This window comes from Pogonomyrmex barbatus, unplaced genomic scaffold, assembly GCF_055798465.1.
Source record: "Pogonomyrmex barbatus isolate J1 unplaced genomic scaffold, ASM5579846v1 scaffold2, whole genome shotgun sequence".
Taxonomy (NCBI): domain Eukaryota; kingdom Metazoa; phylum Arthropoda; class Insecta; order Hymenoptera; family Formicidae; genus Pogonomyrmex; species Pogonomyrmex barbatus.
The window spans coordinates 4,399,745-4,420,202 of NW_028297116.1; the positions used below are offsets into that span (position 1 = coordinate 4,399,745).

The 20,458-nt window shown below is 29.5% G+C and overlaps 2 protein-coding genes and 1 long non-coding RNA gene across 15 annotated transcripts in view; 2 read left to right on the forward strand and 1 right to left on the reverse strand.

Annotated features, from left to right (window-relative positions):
• The window catches only part of spri (Src homology 2 domain-containing protein sprint), a 162,397-nt gene extending 145,352 nt beyond the window's left edge, over nt 1–17,045 (forward strand). For 9 of the 13 annotated variants that reach the window (XM_089077395.1, XM_089077394.1, XM_089077406.1 and 6 more), the window contains 14 exons: nt 835–1,026; nt 3,007–3,191; nt 3,745–3,950; nt 4,266–4,370; nt 4,517–5,100; nt 5,458–6,097; nt 6,361–6,843; nt 7,475–7,628; nt 8,070–8,305; nt 11,708–12,174; nt 12,349–12,480; nt 12,810–13,052; nt 13,429–13,621; nt 14,033–17,045. In XM_089077395.1, the coding sequence (XP_088933521.1) occupies nt 835–1,026; nt 3,007–3,191; nt 3,745–3,950; nt 4,266–4,370; nt 4,517–5,100; nt 5,458–6,097; nt 6,361–6,843; nt 7,475–7,628; nt 8,070–8,305; nt 11,708–12,174; nt 12,349–12,480; nt 12,810–13,052; nt 13,429–13,621; nt 14,033–14,136 (3,924 nt within the window). In that variant the 3' untranslated portion in view covers nt 14,137–17,045. The remainder of the gene's footprint in view (nt 1–834; nt 1,027–3,006; nt 3,192–3,744; nt 3,951–4,265; nt 4,371–4,516; nt 5,101–5,457; nt 6,098–6,360; nt 6,844–7,474; nt 7,629–8,069; nt 8,306–11,707; nt 12,175–12,348; nt 12,481–12,809; nt 13,053–13,428; nt 13,622–14,032) is intronic. The other 4 variants (XM_089077401.1, XM_089077403.1, XM_089077402.1 and 1 more) reach the window with 2 other exon arrangements.
• LOC148936593 (uncharacterized) lies at nt 1,395–3,103 on the reverse strand. Its single transcript, XR_016139378.1, has 2 exons — nt 2,989–3,103; nt 1,395–2,432 (listed from the first exon to the last, which is right to left on the reverse strand). It is a non-coding gene; the product is annotated as an uncharacterized LOC148936593 (long non-coding RNA).
• A 148-nt stretch (nt 17,046–17,193) lies between the features above and the next one.
• Nucleotides 17,194–19,137, forward strand: LOC105426162 (adenylate kinase isoenzyme 1). Its single transcript, XM_089077408.1, has 2 exons — nt 17,194–18,042; nt 18,299–19,137. Exons 1-2 carry the CDS (start codon nt 17,907–17,909, stop codon nt 18,850–18,852), a joined length of 690 nt encoding a protein of 229 aa, XP_088933534.1. The 5' UTR covers nt 17,194–17,906; the 3' UTR covers nt 18,853–19,137.
• The last annotated feature ends 1,321 nt before the right edge of the window (nt 19,138–20,458 follow it).

Genomic DNA, 20,458 nt, shown 5'->3' on the forward strand with positions numbered 1-20,458 from the left:
GAAGGAAAAAGAGAAACGGAGTAAATCGATAGAGAGCATTCATACTTCGTACACCTAATCTTCATCACAATGCGCTTTGCTTCTCATTGTGGAGAGGGGGGGGGGGATTTAAAAACGATCGATTACCGTTTTCTATGGCAGCACGATTCCATATCTCTAAAAGAGCGTTAGGAGGAGAGGGAAGTGAGAACGATAAATAAATTGCGACCGGAAACGTCGGCTGCGAATGGAGATAACTGGACCGGCCGGGGTATAATGTGGAATTGGGGGCGCATTGTACGACAGAGCTGGCGGGATTTACGCCTTAAGACCCAAAAGAGATGGAGATTTCCGTGCTCATAGCGAAACAAATCGCTGACAATTTGCGATTGCGAACACCGAGAAATAATCGCAAGAGCGTGCATATAGTGAAAATAAACTGTCGCGACTACTTCAATGATTCAGACTTCTATATAAACTAATATCTTTGCAACTTATTTAAATATATTTAGAAAATTTTTAATAATAAAATAAAATCTTTTTGTAATTCATAAGTTAAGTAATTAATCGAATATTATAATAAATTCATATAAAATGAATTATTATAACAAATACTTAAAGAATATTTTGAAAAGAAACTATATAAGTGTATAAAAAATTGTGCGTATGTGTATAAAAAATTGTTTATTATTAGCCTTTATTATTATTTTTATACCCTTATTATTATTATTTTATTATTATTATTATTGTTATTATTTTAATATTTATTTTTTTTAACATATATAAGACTATTATTAAGATCTGATAACTTTATCCATATTATATCCATATTTAAATGTGATACTTTGTTTTTAGAGCGAAGAATCGCTTTCATCAGAAGAATCGGCTACTTCGGGAGGATCTTCAAGATCCACTGAAGATTCTGGCAGCGAAGTGGCTTGCGATATTACTCTAATCGAAAGACTCATACGCTCTCACCCGATCTGGTTCTTACCGGGTATTCAGAGAGCCGGGGCCTTTCACTTGTTGCAGGGCAAAGAAGAGGGGGTAAGTGTACATTTAGACCTTACAGATTTCCTTATTCTTTATATATCAGAATTTAAAAAATTCTTATTCTTTTAGCATTTTGTTTCCAATTTTACGGGAACACAGAACAAAGTATTTTCCTAATCATGAACACAATAACATTTTTATTGTACGCATATGTCTTCATGTATCTATTATCGATTAAAAAAATAGAATTGAAAAAATTAAGTAAGGAAAAATACTGAAACTATAGAAATTATAAGTATATTAAAGGTACAAAGATATTGAGAAGAGAGAGATTTAAATATGGATTAAACAAAGATTAAAAAATTTAAAAATCTGTTTATTACACTACATCATTAGATGAATGTAATGTGAGGCAGATACAATTTTTGGAGGGGAAAAAAAATTGCAATTTATTTCTATATTTAGACATAAATATAATAAATACAAACCTGTCTTTAAAACATAATCATAAAATAGATGTTTTTTAAACTTAGCATTTCTAATTTAGAGATATCCAATATTTTTTTCTTGTAAGAAAACATTTACTTTGCCCAGTTTCATTATCTTACCTTACTTATTTCTCGTTTCCATTCTCCTTGTGCCGAATATTATTTTCTGAATGGAAGGTCATTTTCGCTCAGCACCGTTTTCTGTTATCAACGTATACATCTACATCTGGATGCCTCGGAACAATGAGCGTGAGTGTGCTCGTATCTAACACATCGAACGACTTGTGCTAATGTGAAGAATAATAGTACTTCCAGGCACACGGGAAACCGTGTCAATGTCTGACGGCATGCAGTCGGACACGCAATTACATTGAGAAAATTCTTTACACATCCGGTGTCTTATAAATATCCAAACTAAATTTGATGAAGCATAGAACTCGCCATTTTCGAACGCCATTTTAGGAAATGTTTTTTCCTAAAAATTATTAATTATTAATTTTTATCAATATTTTACTAAAAAAATATTAATAAAAAGATCTATATACTGTACCGTATATCAATATAGTTTTTTTTTTTTTTAGCAAAACAGAAAAAACTTTTTATTACTATTTATTTGAATAAATTTGCAGTTATTAAAGATTGAGCAAGAAATAAGTGTAATTATGAATATTGCGAAACGAATATTGTTTCTCAGCAAAATTAACGAAAGAATCGATTAAGATGTAGCGGTAAAATGTCCGTCGTCTTATTCTACTTTTACTTTTTTTTTTTTCCTCATTTTCTAACGTTGTGTAATAGCGCGCGAAGCTCTGCGCTGTAATCAGCGCGGAAATGACTGCGACGAGGCACAACTCTTTTGCCATTGTTTCTCGCGACGGCTCATTGTTTTGCGCCTTTGTTAATTGTCCTTCGTCAAATTCCCATCCCTTCGGGGTCCTTTCGCGGCCTCATGGTCGCTTCGAACGAATTGCGCTGTCAAAAAACAATACGCCTTGAAATTATTATCCATAGATGAGACAGATCTCCCTTCACTCTTCCACATTGAAACAGGAAATGTAATAACAATTGCAGCGCAACGCTTTTGTCACTTAATTGATTATTAATAATTTTTCTGATCTTTTGTTTTGTGAATTTTTCAAATTTTTATATAAATTTTTTTAAATCGAAAAATATAAATTGATTATATATATATATAAAACAAATATTTTTAATCTAATTTCAATTTTTTCTAGCAACAATTTCTTTATGGAATTCTGTTGAAATCTAAATTGTCATTTTATTCTTTTTCTCGAAAAAAAAAATATTACAAAATAGAATGCTTCTAAATTTTTTAAATAAAAAACCAAAATTAATCTAATTATTTGAAAAGAACAATCTCTATGATTAATATAAAAGTAATAATTATTTACTTTCCCTCTTATTAATTATTGTTTTAGATTTAGAGTTATTCACATTACATTAGAATGTTACTAATGTTATATCCTCTATATTAGCTATATAAATATAAATTATAGTTTATTAAATATACCTATATCTTTTATTACAGAATTTCGTAGTACGACAATCGAGCCAAAGCGATACAATGGCTCTTTCAGTGAGATTACCTGCCGGGAAGGGACCTTACATTGAGCACTACCTGATTCAGGCCAACAAGGGCAAGTTGAGCTTGGAAACGAGCGAGAACAGGTTCGACAATATCCCCTCACTGATTGCCCACTACTCACAGTGCTGGTAAGTCCTTCTTTTCTCTTTCTTTATTTATATATGGATTTTTACTTCAGAAATGGCACTGAAGATATCATCTCTTTCATCCTTATCTTTTAATCTTCCACAAACAAATATCACAAATGATCTGAAGTGATCTTGACACCGCATTATTTTTTTTTCTCGTCGTTTTTTATACGACGAAGCTTCCTGTAAATAGGTCAGATAAAATAATAATCATCATAATAATGCAAATAATGATAATAAAAGAATGAAAACATATAAAAATATAAAAAATATATACATTACAGTATACATAAAAGGAAAAATTACATATTAATTAAAAATATAACATGATCTTTTAAGAATTTGAATAAATAAATTTTAGAAATTTTAATGTTTTTTTTAATAAACTTTTTTATATAAATTTATTTCTTTCATTTATTTTAGTTTGCAACAATGTATAAAGATAAAGTAGTTATCGAAAAACGAATAGTTTCCAAATTGTTTCGTATTTTGATATGAAAAATATAAAATATTAATATTTATCTCTCAATCTTATTCTATCTAATAATTTAAGTGAATTTATTTATTTTTATTTGGCAAGCAGTGACGAACTGCCAGTACAATTGACTTTACCGAGAGCGATGAGGGAGGCGAAAAATAGGCAACAATTATCCTCTCTGGCATTGCTGGGTCAGGAGTTCTGGCGGTATCCCATGGCAAATCCAAAGCCACCGGAAAGCAGCAGCAGTAATACCTCTAGTCTAAGCAGTTTTCATGGGGGTGAGTTTTATTCGTAAATAACTTTGAAATTAATTAGTTACAAATAAATTCAACAAAAAAAAATTCAAAAATAAATTTGGCCGAAATAACCTTCTAATAATACATTTTTTAATAAATCTTTATCATTTTTTAATTAATCTTTAATCTTTATAAAAAGGTTTATTACAAATTAAATATTTGTTACATAATTTTATTGATTAGTTAAATTCGCTAAAAATATTATATATAGTATATAGTATATTTAAAACTAAATAACTTATAAAGTTAAGTTAAAAAAAAAATTATAAAATATACTTATTATATAATTTTTTCCAGGTAACAATAATCACAATAATAACAATAATAATAATAATAATGTGGATACACCGACTACGGAGAGTATAGTCCTTAATCTGGCTCCAATATCATCTCACAATACACGTAAGATACTAACATTTTTTTAATATTTATATTTGTAGTTATTATAATTATTAAAAATTAGAGCAAAGAATACCAATAAATTCTTCTAAAAATAATTTGTTAATATATGAAAATAATTTGTTATTTAAATTTATTTTTATCTATAGATACCTCCTCTCCGACGAATACTGTTAACGCGAACATCTCAACATTTGCATCATCGTTGCCGCGTCAGCCGCGTCCAACTCCACCAAATACTCTCAATCTGACAACCTTCAACGAACCATTGAATGATACCAAAAGGGATCGGGTCTCATCACCAAGTGACAAACTTTCTCATAAATTAATCTCACCAAATCTCGTGCAAAGCGTGCGATGTCCATCGCCGGTGGTCCACAATGTGGAGAACAATGTTCTGAGTCCTGTTCAGGATGTGAGGAGTTTCGACACTTTAAAAAACGGTCTGGACACGCCAAAGTTGACAATGATCGAATTTACCAAGAGTTCAGGGAAGTTCACATCTATCTCGAGTTTCCATCAAAACAATCTGTCGTGCACTACATCGCCAGAACTGTCGGATAGTAAGAACGTCATCACTGAGAGTCAAAGCACTAGGCAAAATGTAAAGACGCCACCACCGCCGCCTCCAAGATGGGCCAAGCCTGGCATCAATCAAAATCAGAATAACTTTACCGTGACTACAACGGTGACATTCAATGTGAATCAGGGCAACAGTTTGAACATTTCGCAGGTAAAATTAAGAAAATGTTTCTTTTTCAAAATCTTACAATAAAAAGTAACTTTTAACAATTTTTATATTTTACATGCGTAATAATTATAAGTTATAATTAATTATAATACAATAAATTTTCTTATAATATTGTTTATTATTTTATTTCCAAATTAATTTAAAATTTTTAATGCATATAATTTTCTCATGTCACTAATTTTACATACATATATTCGAATTATTTTATATTTATTTTTATTACATTGCATCATAGTAATTATTATTATGTAAAACAATGTATTAATAACTAAAGAATTATAAATTTTTTTTACTGTTTATTGAAATAATAATAACGGTTTTTTTTCTGTTTATCAACAGCAAAACACACCGTCAGATCCCAATACGTCATTGCTGAGTCCTCAATCTAACAAATCTCTCAATTCCAACTTTTCCATCAAATCACCCCTGTCGCCTACCACTCCAGTCTTATCTCCCATCTCGAAACTAATTCCAAAAACACCCAACGTGCTCTCTCCAAATACTCCTTCTAGCACCAGTAAATCGAAAAGGCGACGTGATCGCGAAAACCGAAAGAACTCTCAACACTATCAGGAATCGGATATCTTGGACTCGTATTATCGCAGCTCGCCGGCCGATAAGATTTCCGATTATGAAGACATCTGGAACACGACTGACCAATCGACACAGTCGACCTGGAACGACCGATTGAAAGATAATAGAATCGCTTATACTCCGCAGGACTGTATGAGAAATTCGAATGACCGTTTAATGAGTCTCAGAGAATCCGAAAAGAACCTTAATGAAAGATTACCAACAGGAGACCAGATGGTTCTAAAGAGTGACAAGTTTATCTTAAAGAATGATAAAATGGGGTACAAAGAAATGATGAGTCCGGAATTCAGTAGTTTTAAACCTATTCCGGAAATGAAAAGTTCTGACCAAAGTTCGCCAGAGGAGACTGGTATGGGGAAAAGGCCCGATCTGCTATCTAGAGTTTGTATGTATTTCTATTATTACACAAAAGATTGTTATATAAAAGAGAAACTTGATATTAAAATTCACATTTAAAAAAGATTGATCGTATAAAAATAAAAAGTTTATATTAATGTAATTAAAAAGATTATTAAGAGAATTAAGAATTTTATTTATTTATGTTCTTTTTATTTATTTTTGAGTTTTAATTATTAAATCTTTTAAAATTAAAAATCTTATTCAAGATTTTTGCAGACTTTTTAAAATTAAGAACCTTTGCTTTTGCAGGCAGCGCCAACTCGTTGAACAGCCCCAGCACGGTGACACCTCCGAGAAACAAATTGGGCTTAGTTTTAGCAAAATCAGAGAACAATAGTCCTCAGACTCCCGAATCGAAACAGAGCAGTCCGTTCTATGCGGAACCAGCCGATGCGATTGTTCAAAACGCCGTTATAATTCCGAGAAGACGACCAACCAAAAATAACCCGGCAACAAACAAGTATCGACACAGTGAACCAGGTTGGTTACAAACTCCGATAGGGAATAATGCTAACCAACTGCATCCTATTGATTGCTGGGAGGAACCCTCCGAGGAAATGGAGGACAAGACGCCGTTAATCTCTTCGTCGGTCGACAATCTAGCGAAAAGATTGAGTCAAGCTAGAGAGACGAAGAAGATTCCTCGAGCGAAGCCCGTTCAACCACCAAAGATCAGAACTAAGGTGTTTAATGACACTTCTTGGGCCGTAGATTCTAGTTGGGAATTTATCGGTAAGTTCTATTTTTATTATAAAATATAATATATATATATATATATATATATACATTGATTGAACTATAAAACTTAGATTTTTTTTAACACAACACTATAGATACCAAAAAATATAAAATATGATTTTATAAGTATTTCTAAATAATCATATTTATATTTTGTTTATATCCCTTTTAAATATTTTTAATATTATTTATTTTAATAATAGAGATATAAGGATTTATTATATGTTACGTCCGCGGCGGTCACTGATGCTCTCACTAAACGCGCGCTCACTCGCGTTCCGCTAGGAAGCCGCATTCGGCAATAAACAACACTGTTTAATAAAATACGTAGGCTTTATTCAAACTAATCAACAACAATTTGGCGGATACAGTCTGTACGCCACGAGTCACCGCGCCGAAAATCTGTAAACAACACAATCGTTGCCCCGGAAAACGCTTTTTACTCCACTCGACCGCAGAAGACTCGCGCGAGCATAACACATATTTATATAAAAACATATGTTTATAAAAAATTAAGGTTGGAAATATATATTTAAAAATTTAGATTTTATTTATGAAATTATTATATTTAATTGTAACTGAGATATTGGATATGTTATAAGTAATTCTTAACTATTTTGGACAGGCAATGAGACAGAAGAACCAGATTGCGAACCAGACTATGACTGTGATGTTGATTATGACGGCAACAATGTTGCAAGGAAATTTCCTGGTGATGAAGAATGCAATAAAAATATTATTGGGAACCCTCTGACTGTTCAAAGTATCATCTTGCAACGGTGAGTTTTCTAATACGCGAATAGAATTGCAAGTAATTTCAATTTTGTACAAAGATATTCCACATATTTATACACACACATACACACACACACACACACACACACACACACACATTTATACATATCTTTTTTTTATTATACATACATATATATTATACATATATATTTATACACATCTTTTTCTTCTACTTTACAATTTTATCTTATTCGGTATATTATCAATAATAGATTATCTTGTATTATATAATAATGGTATAAATATATCATTATTATAGTTGCTGTATATCTAGAATTTATAAGAACAACACGAAAAAGTTTAATTATTGAAATTTTTCTTAATACTTATAAATTCTTGATTTTTTTATATAAACAAAAAGAATTTAAGAGAGTATAATAGAAAATAAGATATTTGATTGATATTTGAAATCTGCTTATATATAGGTACCCAGAACTGCTGAAGTCACCAGACACATGTGAATCGTTATACAGTGATCGAAATTCTTCGTATGATAATGTGGAAAAGCGAAATGTGGAGCGCGAGGACACGCCAGACTCACGGAAAGATCGCACATACGATCCGTCCGAGTGGGAAACTATGCTAGATACAGACGTAGAAAGTGATGTGGAAAGAATCAAACGGAATAAGAGTTTTAAGGAACGATTGGATCCTCTTTTGTGTAAGTTTTTAATTTTACTTTTTAATGAATGACTAAATTGATTGAATATTAAAATTAAAAAAAATATATTTAACGCGCGCGCGTGGTGGTGTGTGTGTGTGTGTGTGTGTGTGTGTGTGTGTGTGTGTGTGTGTGTGTGTGTGCAGGGCATCCCAAAAAAAATGGCCAAGTGGTATGTGCAGGTAGAGCAGACTAAACTGAGTCGAAAAGTCCTGTACTATTTTGTGTGATTTTTGCAATAGTTAACGAGTTATTAATTTATGAAAATAGTCAAATCGCAAACACGTGGTGAGATAGGCCCGCCCAGTGAGACACGCGTTTGCCGTCGTTAGGCACGCGTGGAGTTCTTGATTACAAGCAGCAATGGCTACGCTTTCATCTACATACGTTACGTGTGCCTAGCGTGCTCTACGCGTGCCTAACGATGGCAAACGCGTGTCTCACTGGGCGGGCCTATCTCACCACGTGTTTGCGATTTGACTATTTTCATAAATTAATAACTCGTTAACTATTGCAAAAATCACACAAAATAGTACAGGACTTTTCGACTCAGTTTAGTTTGCTCTACCTGATCGCTTGGCCATTTTTTTAAGGACACTGCGTGCGTGCGTGTGCGTGTGCGTGCGTGCGTGTGTGTGTGTGTGTGTGTGTGTGTGTGTGTGTGTGTGTGTGTGTAAAATTAAATTTATTTATAAATAAAAAAGATATATTTGTTTAAATAATTCATATCTAATAAAAAATTGTGTTAATTTGAATTTCAAACATAACAATCTATATTAAATTATAATATTTAATAATAATTAATATTATTTAAGTTGAAATATTACCCTAATAATGTTTAATAATAATTTTAATTGAGAAATACATTTCACGTGATATGTCTTCGGTGATTTTTCCAATATCGCTGAAGAATAAGGAAATTAGAAACTGAAGAGGAAAGTCAACGAATTTATCGCGTTCGCATCTGGATCGTGACCATGAGTGACATTTGCCGATGAGATTATCTTGATATCTACTACCGGCTGTGACTGATTGGTTGTAAAAAAAAAGAATTTGGCCCCTCTTAGTGTTAAAGTGCAGTAGCGACACCAACTAGCGTTTCTTCTGCTTTCTGCTTCGGTGATGGCTCCGTCAGTCGCTAACCGGTCAATGAACCGATCGCAGTGTCTGAAGTAATAGATATGTTCTTTGTAGCTGCACTATATTGCCTTTTTGCACTTAAAATTGGTGCATAATAAGGGCCACAGCACGCAAAAAAACTTAAATAGTAAAAGTTAAGCAGCAAGCGAATCAACCAATCACAATCGAGAACATAAAGAAGTAACATAAGCAGTAGCAAATCCAATGTTGTTTTCTTTAATGTTGTTTAAGTTTTATTATTTAAATTTTTTTTGTGTGCTATGGCCCTTGGACATTGGAAAGAAAACGAGGAAAAATAAATAAGAGAGTACGGTTACAAAGAACAAATTTAATGTGAAGTGATCGCGCGATGGCATCTTCGCGAGTGATGATTGATTGTTCTTAGTTCTATTAGTGCTTCCCTGTTTGAAAGTACTATGTCGAATTCAAAAAAATTTACGTTTGGCTACTTTAGAGAAATCTAAAATAGAATTTTGTAGAGAATTGATTGAATTAATTTGAAAAAAGTTGCGAAGGAAAATAAAACTTAAACTTAAAACTTAAAAAGCTTTTGAATAGAAGCTTAATCTGGAATTCTTCCTTCATGATGTAAAAATTTTTTAAATTTCTTAAACGGAGAAAATCTAGGATAATAAAAATCAGCCAAAATTGAAAACAGAAAAAAAAAAATCACATTTGCTTGATTAACTCGTACTTTTTTTAACAGTTTCATCTTATTTTTTATTAACTTTATTTCGACTTTTTCTTCTATTTTTCTGAAAGGAAAAGTTTAAATTTTCTTGAAAAAAGTTTCGGAGGAAAATAAAACTTAAACTTAAAATTTAAAAAGCTTTTAAATAATCATGAAGCTTAATCTGGAATTCTTCCTTCATCCTCCAAACTTTATTTTTGATTTTTTCTTCTATTTTTCTGAAGGGAAAAGTTTAAATTTTCTTGAATTATTTAAAAAATATTTGATTTGATCATACTTCAATTTCATGAAGATCGAAGAAATTTAAGACACGGCAAAAACATTAACGAAAATAATTAATGAAAATAGATATATTTTTATGATAAACATTAAAATAAATCATATCAAATGGAGATAATCTCACGAGAAAAAAAAAACAAGATGAAAAATCAGTTCTTAATCATAATGAGACGCGTAAAAACAGTCATGTGGTAATAAATGTTGAATGATAATTTGTGATGACTAAAGCAATTTGGGATATACATAATTACATTAGATATAGATAACTATAAACAGTAATGATTTTGATATTTTTGTTGAAAGTAGAAGGTGAAGTAAAATGAATCCATACCTTGATGAAATTGTAACTGACAAAAGCTTTTTCATTGAAAAGTTACATTCCCTAAGAACAGAGCACAATATCAATTCATTCCACGTTCGCATATGAGATAAGAAGTCATTAAACCTGATAACAATTAATGGTACATGTAATTACCGTCATAATCTTTGACATTGCAGACATTTATTTAGACAAAGAAAAACAATTTTTAGAATCTTGTGATATGGGAATGTATTTGAATCCTATCTCTTTATCTGATTTAATCAGTATTTACTTTGAATATATCTTATTTGAAATGTTAAGACGAGATAATTAAATGGTACGATATATATAATTGCTGAAGAAATTACAAAGATACAATTTTGAGAAAGATTTATATATTCTAATAAATATAATCCTTTGTTTAATATACAAAATAAGAAGGAAGAAGAAATTTTTATCTCGAATATTGATCTTTTTTCTATTATACTAATCGAAGATACATTCGATTTTAATGTCTTCTCATAATACAGAGAAGATGGATGAAGGATGGGTGTTAATTAATTGTTCGTTGGAAGAGATTGGTCACTGGGAGATGGAGATAAAATGTGAGCGAAAGTTCCCTGTTAAAAAATTCTTGCAGAGAATTGTAAATTATATCCAACGTTTTTTGAAGAAGAGTGTAAACGCTTTTAAATGTAAGAATTAACACTTAAAGATAATTAATATGGTTAAGTGTAAGATTTATTTATTCTTTTTGTATTTTTTTTATTTTTTGAGGAAGGAGAATATTACATGAAAGATATCATTAATTAATATCATTAAAAAATATATATATACAATAAAAAATATACATATACACACAGTATAACGAAAAATGCCATTACAATCATTATATAAATAAAATATTGTTAAAAATATATATGAAATGTGATTTTTTTTAAATTTTCTTTCTAATCTAATCTTTATAATCTTTATAATTATTTTTTTACAGCACCACCACGGGTACAAGCACTTTCGAAAAATCGCGATCAACCAAACGGAACTGGAGCATCTATTAGAGCTTACGCTCTTCAACTTGCGGCAGACAAGACTACAACCTTCTCCCAAAACATTGACAACTTTATTCAATGCACGCGAGAGAGCAAGGAAGCGATACCACATGTGGTGATGCGCAATATGCGGCAGTTCATGTCAGGAATGAAGAATTATCTAGTGAAGCATGGGGAACGCGGGTTTGAGAGGGAAGTGGAAAAGGAACGACTGAAATTGCGACCGAATGAATTTCTCAATCTTGACGCGATTCTCGAGGATGTGATGATGGGTCTGGTGGTAAGGCCCCTTCGAGAGCATGTATGCCGACTGTTTATCGAGCACTATTTCGCTACCGGAGCGTTGCAGACTTTAGCGGACAATATCCAGCACGCTCAGGGAAAGACTATTCACGATCTTGGTGTTCAAGTGAGTAGATTTCTACAATATAATAGATTCATACGTACGGTAAGTTTACAGAATGAAAGGGAATTCTAAAGAATATCAAAGAGAAAAAAAAATATTTTTTTGAAAAAAATTTATTTAAGAGAAGAAGAAAAACAAAATTTATTGAACTTATCAAATTTCTATTGTTTTGCATAGTCGAAAATCGTACCTCCTTCGGAAGAGAGTCTGGACCGTATTTTGAAATGTATCGAGCGATTACAGAGAGCCGACTCTCCACTTGAAAAACTGGAGCATTTGTTGGCAGCTATTTCAACCATCTTCAACTCTGTAAGTTTTTCTATAATTTTCTTTGATTAAAAACATAAATATATGAGGTGTAAATTGCTATATGTTATAAATATTTTTAATATTTTTCAATTTACTTTTTAATCAAATATTTTGAGAATTTATCAGCACTTTAGTTTTTAATTACAAAATTGAAAAAGTTAAATTTTGTATATATATGTTTATAAAGTATGTTATTTTTGTTCTAGTATTACTTTAATTTTTTTAATTATATTTTACTATATAGATAATGATATAATAAAATTAGTATATATAATAGTTATATATAATAGTTATATAATCATCGTAACATGATTTCTTTAATTTTAAAGGTGAAACAAGCTAACATGGGCAGGCATATTACATTGGGGGCCGACGATCTTCTGCCGTTAGTAATTTGGGTTTTGGTACGCGGTAAAGTGGTAGACGCGGAAATCGAAGCTGAATACATGTGGGGTCTGCTGCATGCTTCTCTTTTGAGTGGCGAGGGCGGGTATTATTTAACAACGCTATCGAGTGCAGTACACGTTTTAAAGACTTTCAAGTCTAGCCAGAGCACCATTTCCACAACAAATGTAAGTAATAAATATTGTATTTCATAAACTGAATAAAATTTTTCGGTAATAAATTGTAATTAAGAAATAATTTTTAGATATATAGTTTATCACATAAGGACAATTAATATTAAAATTCAACTTTACAGTTTAAAAAAACATTAGACACATTATAAAGTTGTAATATATTAGCATTCTGAAATTAATTTTTCTGTATATTCAAGTGCTGTTTTCAATATTAAAAGGAGTTAAATTTTCAACCATCTTAACAGTTGAAGTACAGTATCTATCAATAATTAGTAGGGTAATTTCATAATTAATAAAATAAACGTTATGCTCTTATTAACTTACTGATTTATTTGCAAAAAAGTTATTAAGTTTGTTGTTTGTTTTTTAGGGATGTGGGACACCAGACTGTTCGTCTGTATTGCGGATCTTAGTACCAGATGAATTGCATGGTTCCTTAAATACGAGAACACTTCCAGTGCGACCCAACATGAATACTAGAGAAATCTGCCGCATTCTTGCACATAAGATCAGATGCACAAATCCTCAAGACTATGGGCTCTTCAAGTTGGTGCAAGGAGAAGGTAAGGGCATTTAATATAAAAATGAAGCATAATATGTAAAATGATCTACATATATTATATATATCTTATCTTTAAATAAAAGAATTATGAAAAGAATTTACATAATATGAGATTTGTAAATAATTAAACAATTAAATAAATATTATCTTATCAATTTTTATTTTAAAAATTGTTTTTGCTTACATGTATTTTGAAATTTACATTTATTGTTACCTTGTTATTATTTTTATAACATTGATACTAGTTGTAAGAAATTATATTAATTTCAGTTATTAATATTACTTGTTCATTGTTATTAATAGTAAATTAATGGATAATGAGTGATATTATAGATTTTTTAATTATATATAATAATATAATAATATATTCAATAATTTCTAACAGTCACATTTGTATTTTTTTTTTTTTTAGAAACATTGCTCGGAGATCATGAGTGCCCACAAGAGCTCTCTCACTGCCTTTTTGCATACAAACGAATTGACGCCAAGATAGCATGGCCCAAGACCAGTTCTTAAGAATAAAAATATTCTATTAATTTAAAATTAGTCTCGAGACATCTCTGACATGAGTCGATACACATTTTCCAAGGTACAAGTATTATATGAAAATTTATAGGAAAATGCAGTATTTTTTCTGCAAAAACATCTTTCAAGATTTCGAATTATTGAATTATTCAATATTGTCTAACACTCTCAAGGATTTCTGTTTAAAATATATCAATAGAAATCCTCTTAACACTGCCATTTTCATGAAACATTTATTATAAGAAAATAAATATAAGTAAATGAGAAAATTTGTATCATTCATGAAAACAATTTGGGTACTTAACCGCGAAGAAAAATAAAGTAGTTTGAATTAAAGTTTGAATGATCAAAAGAAAACAAAGTGTACGAATAAATTTCGTATAAATTTTTTTAACTTTAGTTTAAACAATGTTTATTTTCAATATGAACAGAACTTTTAAACAATATGACATTTAATTATTAATTTTTTATAGACATTTATTTTTTAATTTTTTGACTCTTGGAAAGAGTTTTATTTTTTTTTATTACAAAACGTTAAAATAATAATCAAATAGTAAACATTTACTCATAAAAAATAATATTTTTTTATGATTTAATATTTATATGTAATAAAAAAATATATATTTTATTAATATAGTTTCTTATTTTTTTAAGTAAATCAATTTTTTAATTTTCTTATTTTTTAATCCTAATAATTCTTTCCAGTGAGGTCATATAGACATGAAAAAGCTAATAATAAAATATATTTATATAATAATTTTAATATTCTAATTTCCTAATTTTAATATTTTTTTTTATTTGACAAAATTTTAATAAATTTTCTTTTGAAGATCTTAATACATTTAATTGAAAGAAGTGCGATAAATCGCATTATTGCGATGCAAAATTGTTCGCGATCAAGTATCTAATTATCATCGATTGAATCGATAGAATTGATCACTAATTAAATTGCATTAAGTGTAAAACCAAAAGAAAAAAAAATTTTAAACTGCACATATAGGTGCGAAAGATGAAAATCTTGGGACACAGCAAATATTTGTGGTCACATGCACGATGTATGATGTATGATGACATACATGTATGTACCATGTATACACACATGTTCACACACATACACATACACATACGATATATCGTGAAAAGTCATATTGTATGTATTTACTCAGTATTCAATGTCTCGTGGATTTTTGCAATAATAAAAAGGACTTTGCAATCGGGAAGCAAATCTGAAAAAAATGAGATAAGACTTATAAGTCCAGAGAACATTGTAAGAAACAAAATACATTTATTGTATTAATTTTATTGTATTTATAATTGAAATAATTTTATTTCTCTAATTAAACAAAAATATTATTTATTTATGATTAAATAAATGAAGCAATTATTTCAATCAGTTCTTTGTAATTGTACTGATTAATAAGACAAGACATTTTATATGGAACTAAATTGTGCTTCTGGTAAGAAACTTATTAATTAAAAAAGCTCTTATATTAACTTCTTTATTAAAAAAATAATTTCTTACGCGTTTTGTGCTTTACTGTTTCCAAATTTGGATCTTAATCGATAAAATTTGCTTATTTATTTGTTAGCGTATAACAACAAGTAAAAAAATACAAAAATGATTTTTATCACTTTTTATATTTTTCAGAAATTCTCTTAATTTTTATACAATTCGTTTAATATTTAACTTTTATTCTATGTTGACATACTATCTCAAAACTTTTTTTTAGTAAAAAAAATTGATAAATTTTGTAATTATGTTAATAATGTTTCAAAATTTTTTTAATTAAAAAAAGTACTTAGAAAAAATATAATAATAATTAAATATAATAATAATTAAATATAATATAATTAAATAAATAATCGTGATAATAATACACCAATGATCTCTGGACTTGATGCCGACTCTTTGCGAGTATTATACTTTATATATATATATATGTATATGCATATATACAGAGCAAAAATACATAAATTTTCCACTAATATACATATGAAAGAACCGCGCAACTCGTTATACATTTTCTATACTATCAACAAGAATAATTAATATGAAAACTTTTTGAGTCGTGCGCGAAATTTAGAATAGAGAACAAAGAAGACCAGCTTAGATGTTCTATTTTAAGTACTTTTTACGAAGCGTAAAATCGCAAATTCTGATAAGATAAGCAATCCGTATTCTTAGATAAACTTCGTGTATTTATTATTGAAAGTTGTATACAGATTTTTATTCATATTTTTCACATGTGATTTCCTCTCTTCATCGCTTCTTCTTTTTTGCAAAAGAATTTGCTGGGCTGATTTTTAGAAGGCTGTGTGCTCATGTAATGTCAATAAAGTCACTAGATAAAGAATGATAATAATACATACGCAATAATGTATAATCAACGATACGAAATTAGAAAATATAAATAAATAAATAATCGACTATTTTTTAAATTTGCAAGAGATTGACGACATCTTTCAAATTCACAAAAATGATTCTAAAGATATTTTGCTACAGAAAGGCGTATAAATCAGCCTTGCATTCTTTTACTATTTCTTACAATTTATGCACTCGTTATATATATAATAATAATTAGCAACTTATAAATGTACATTTTCTCATATAATTTATTAAGCGCGTTTTATACTATCTAATGTATCGTAATCTTTCTGTAGACGTGCTTTCATCCTTTTTCAGTGATTAACATAATTAATGTCGATAATATGCTTTTAATATGCTAGTCAAACCGATATAAATCGGAAAGTTTTATAAAAAAAATTAAGTTTAAGTAAATAACTTTTTATTCATTAAAAAAAATCTATGCCATTAATTATCATTATTATATACTTGTCACCAGTGATTATGATTATTATTGTAATGTAAGTCTATGCTCAATAAATACACTTTTCTATTATTTGACTTGATTTATTTTAAGAAACACAATTATTACTTTTTTTATTTTTAATTTTATTTGCATTAAATGTGTAAATATTTAACATCAACGGAAAATTAAGAAATATCTGCACTTTTGGACATTTTTGGACACTTTTGCACATAATTTTAATCATCGTCATTTTGTAACATTATTTTATTATAATGGTACGTTATAAAAAAATATATATTCTAATTATATTATATGTTCAGTATTATATAATATGTATTTATATTTCTATCTTATATTATCATCATTCATTCAACTACAACTGAATATGTTAATAGTTTTGATTATATTTATAGTATAACAGAATTATTACTACGTATTGTTAATGTTCCATAACTGATGTACGGTTATTTATAGCTGTATTTTAATGCAAATACCCAACTGTAGATTCGATGTAGTTGTGAGCCACATTCGAACATCCAGTCACAGAAATAGCATCATTAACTCCGGATTAGTTTCTGTATTTAATGAACTAATTATTATTAATACACTTCCTTGTCTCTTTTACTTGAATTCGTCACTGAAGATATAATTTATTATTAAAAAGAATTAAAGATAAATTCGAAGCATATATTTTTAGAATTTTTTGTGACTAGTTACACGCTTCTCTATGCTATTCTCTTGCTTTTATGTTCATGATATATTTCAGATCGATATTCTTTCACAATACTTTTATCTAATCTAAAGCGTCAACTTCAAAGTCTTTAATGTGACATACAGAAGATGTATAACTTTTATTTATATGACTTTGCTTAAAAGTACCAAATAACGCTATCTTTAATAATTACTTTTAAACTAATTTAAAACAGAAAATAGTATTTATAAATAATAAAGATGGGCCTAAATTGTGTGCGGCCTGTCGATCCTTTGTGTGCTGTAATACCAAGAGATGTCGGACTCGATGCTTCACCGATTAGAGATTCAAGATTACCGATTATCTTTCTGATTGGAGGCTCGGGAGCAGGAAAATGTTTGTTAAATTTTTATTTTCAATTTTATATATGAATAAAAATTATAATCAATAAATAAAATTAACATTTCTTTCATTCCCAATCCAAAATAATAAAATATCAAACTAATAACTTATAATTATATATTTCTTTACGCATGTTAATTTTGTTATTAGATAGTTGAGGATAATTTGAGTTAGAAGCAAATTTTAATATATCGAAATTTTGAAATAACTTTGAAATTTTGGAATTTTGAAATAACTTCTCTTCTTGCAGCGACACAATGTCTACGCGTGGCGAAACGTTACGGTTTCTGCGCCATGATAAGCAAAGAATTACTGCGCAGTGAAATTACCACCGGCTCGCAAAGGGGCATTATCCTGGCGTATTTAATGTCGGAGGATAAATTAATTCCCGCAGATGTCATGGTGCAACTTATCATAAGAAAGATGCTACAGGAATTAAAGACTACGCGGGGTTTTCTGCTGAGTGGGTTTCCTAGGGAGAAGCTGCAGTGTCAGCACTTTGATAGGCAAATCCGACCACCAGACCTCGTCCTGTATTTATATGTAAGGAACACGCTGCTGATAGACAGGGTCTTAGCCAGAACTATCACTGTCACCGAAAGACAGGAGACAGGCAGTTTCGATAAACATTGGAAACGAATCAAGGAACAAGGTCGAATGAACAAATTCGTTCTTAAGTATTACAAGAAACGATTAGTAGTTATCGACGGTGAGAAGGAAGAGGCAGAAGTTTTCCAGGACATTTGTAATGCGATTGACAGTGTCTTGAAAGAGTTTCCAAGTACATCCGGTGGAAACGGTTAATTAGAATTTGTTTGTTTTGATAACTGCGCGAGCGTTGAAATGCTTGTGAACTTACATGATGATCGTGCAAAGCTATATAAATAAATTGACTGACGTAGTTTTACATGTTTTTGAAATTACCAAAATAATCTGTATTTTGTTGTGTATTATTTAAAGAAACAAGGTTATATAATAAAATAATTATTTTATATAAACAGAACTTATAATTTATAAGATCATATAACTTTGTACAAATAGAAATTGTAATCAATATAGTAATAAAATGTCATAACATAAAAACAACAAGATGTATGAAAAAGAAAACTATCTTTTTTAATTTTTATTTTTATAGCGTTTATAATCAGTTAATTTAATCTACTTTTAAAAAGGCTGTAATAAGAAATTAAGTAAATGATCCATCAATTACAATCAGTTTTGTTGCTAGAAAAGTTGTGCAATTATAAAATTGTTAATATATCAGATTTATTAGATAATTCCAACTGCATTGTATTCTTCTTCTTATCAACGTTTAATTTCCGTATTAATTTTTATTCCATAATATGTCTGAAAATCGTTCAAAACAACACTTCAAGGTCTAATCCTTAAGTCATCTGAAAAAAAATATTCTTAGGACATCATAATTTGAGACATAAGGCGTTTTAAAGACGTTGTACAGATGTCTTCTGACAGTTTCTAAAAATATCTTAAATATTTTAAGATGTTAATAAGATATCATAATGTTCTCTCAGAATATTCTTTGGAGAATAACTGAAGCATTTTGTAATAAAAAGATCACATCCGCTTTTATTCACTAATGGTAAGTTATCTTTATTTGATACAAGTATGAGATTTGAAATAATTTAACCACACTCGCGCGCGCACACACACACACACACACACACACACACACATACACGTGCGCGCATATACACTAATAAATTATATAAAATAAGATTTATTATATTTTAGCATAACAAAAAGCTAAAAAGGGGTATTGAATAGGGGTATATATATATATATATATATATATATATATATATATGCAGATACATAAGAAATAAAAGAAATAAAAAATGTATATATGTTTATTTATATTAAATGTTTTTTATATTATATTACTTTTAAAAGAAATTTTATTTTAATTTTAATAATATCTTAAATCTCTTTAAGAAACAGTATCAGTTACATTAAATTTATATTCTGAAGGACGCTTTTAAAAATATATCACCTCTTTTCTTTCCATTACTACATCTTTTTTTATCATTTCTTTTTTTTTTTTTATACAAACCCCACTGTTAAATATCATTATTATATCGAAGGTCATAATTTTTTTTCTCAAGCAAAACTTGACGCAACATATAATCTCGTATTACGTAGGTCGCTGTCGTATCCATGCTAAAAAAAAAGTTCTTTTTCTGAGAACTCGCATAAAGCAACACATATATATCTTTATCACACATGCATGAAAATAACGCTCGTCTAAGGAACATTGCACAAAAGACGCGCTAAGAAAGCACAGGCGTGTAAATTTGCGGGGTGATGCTTGAGATGTGCGCACCGATCGGAGCATCCCCTTTGAGGTATTCATCGAGGGAGGAAGAGCAACTTCCTCTCCGCTGCTCGTTCT

Excerpts from the sequence above, each read along its gene's own strand:
- LOC105426162 (XM_089077408.1), top strand. The coding sequence starts at position 17,907 with ATGGGCCTAAATTGTGTGCGGCCTGTCGATCCTTTGTGTGCTGTAATA. Across the intron at positions 18,043-18,298 it reads AGGCTCGGGAGCAGGAAAAT|CGACACAATGTCTACGCGTG; the intron begins GTTTGTTAAATT and ends CTCTTCTTGCAG.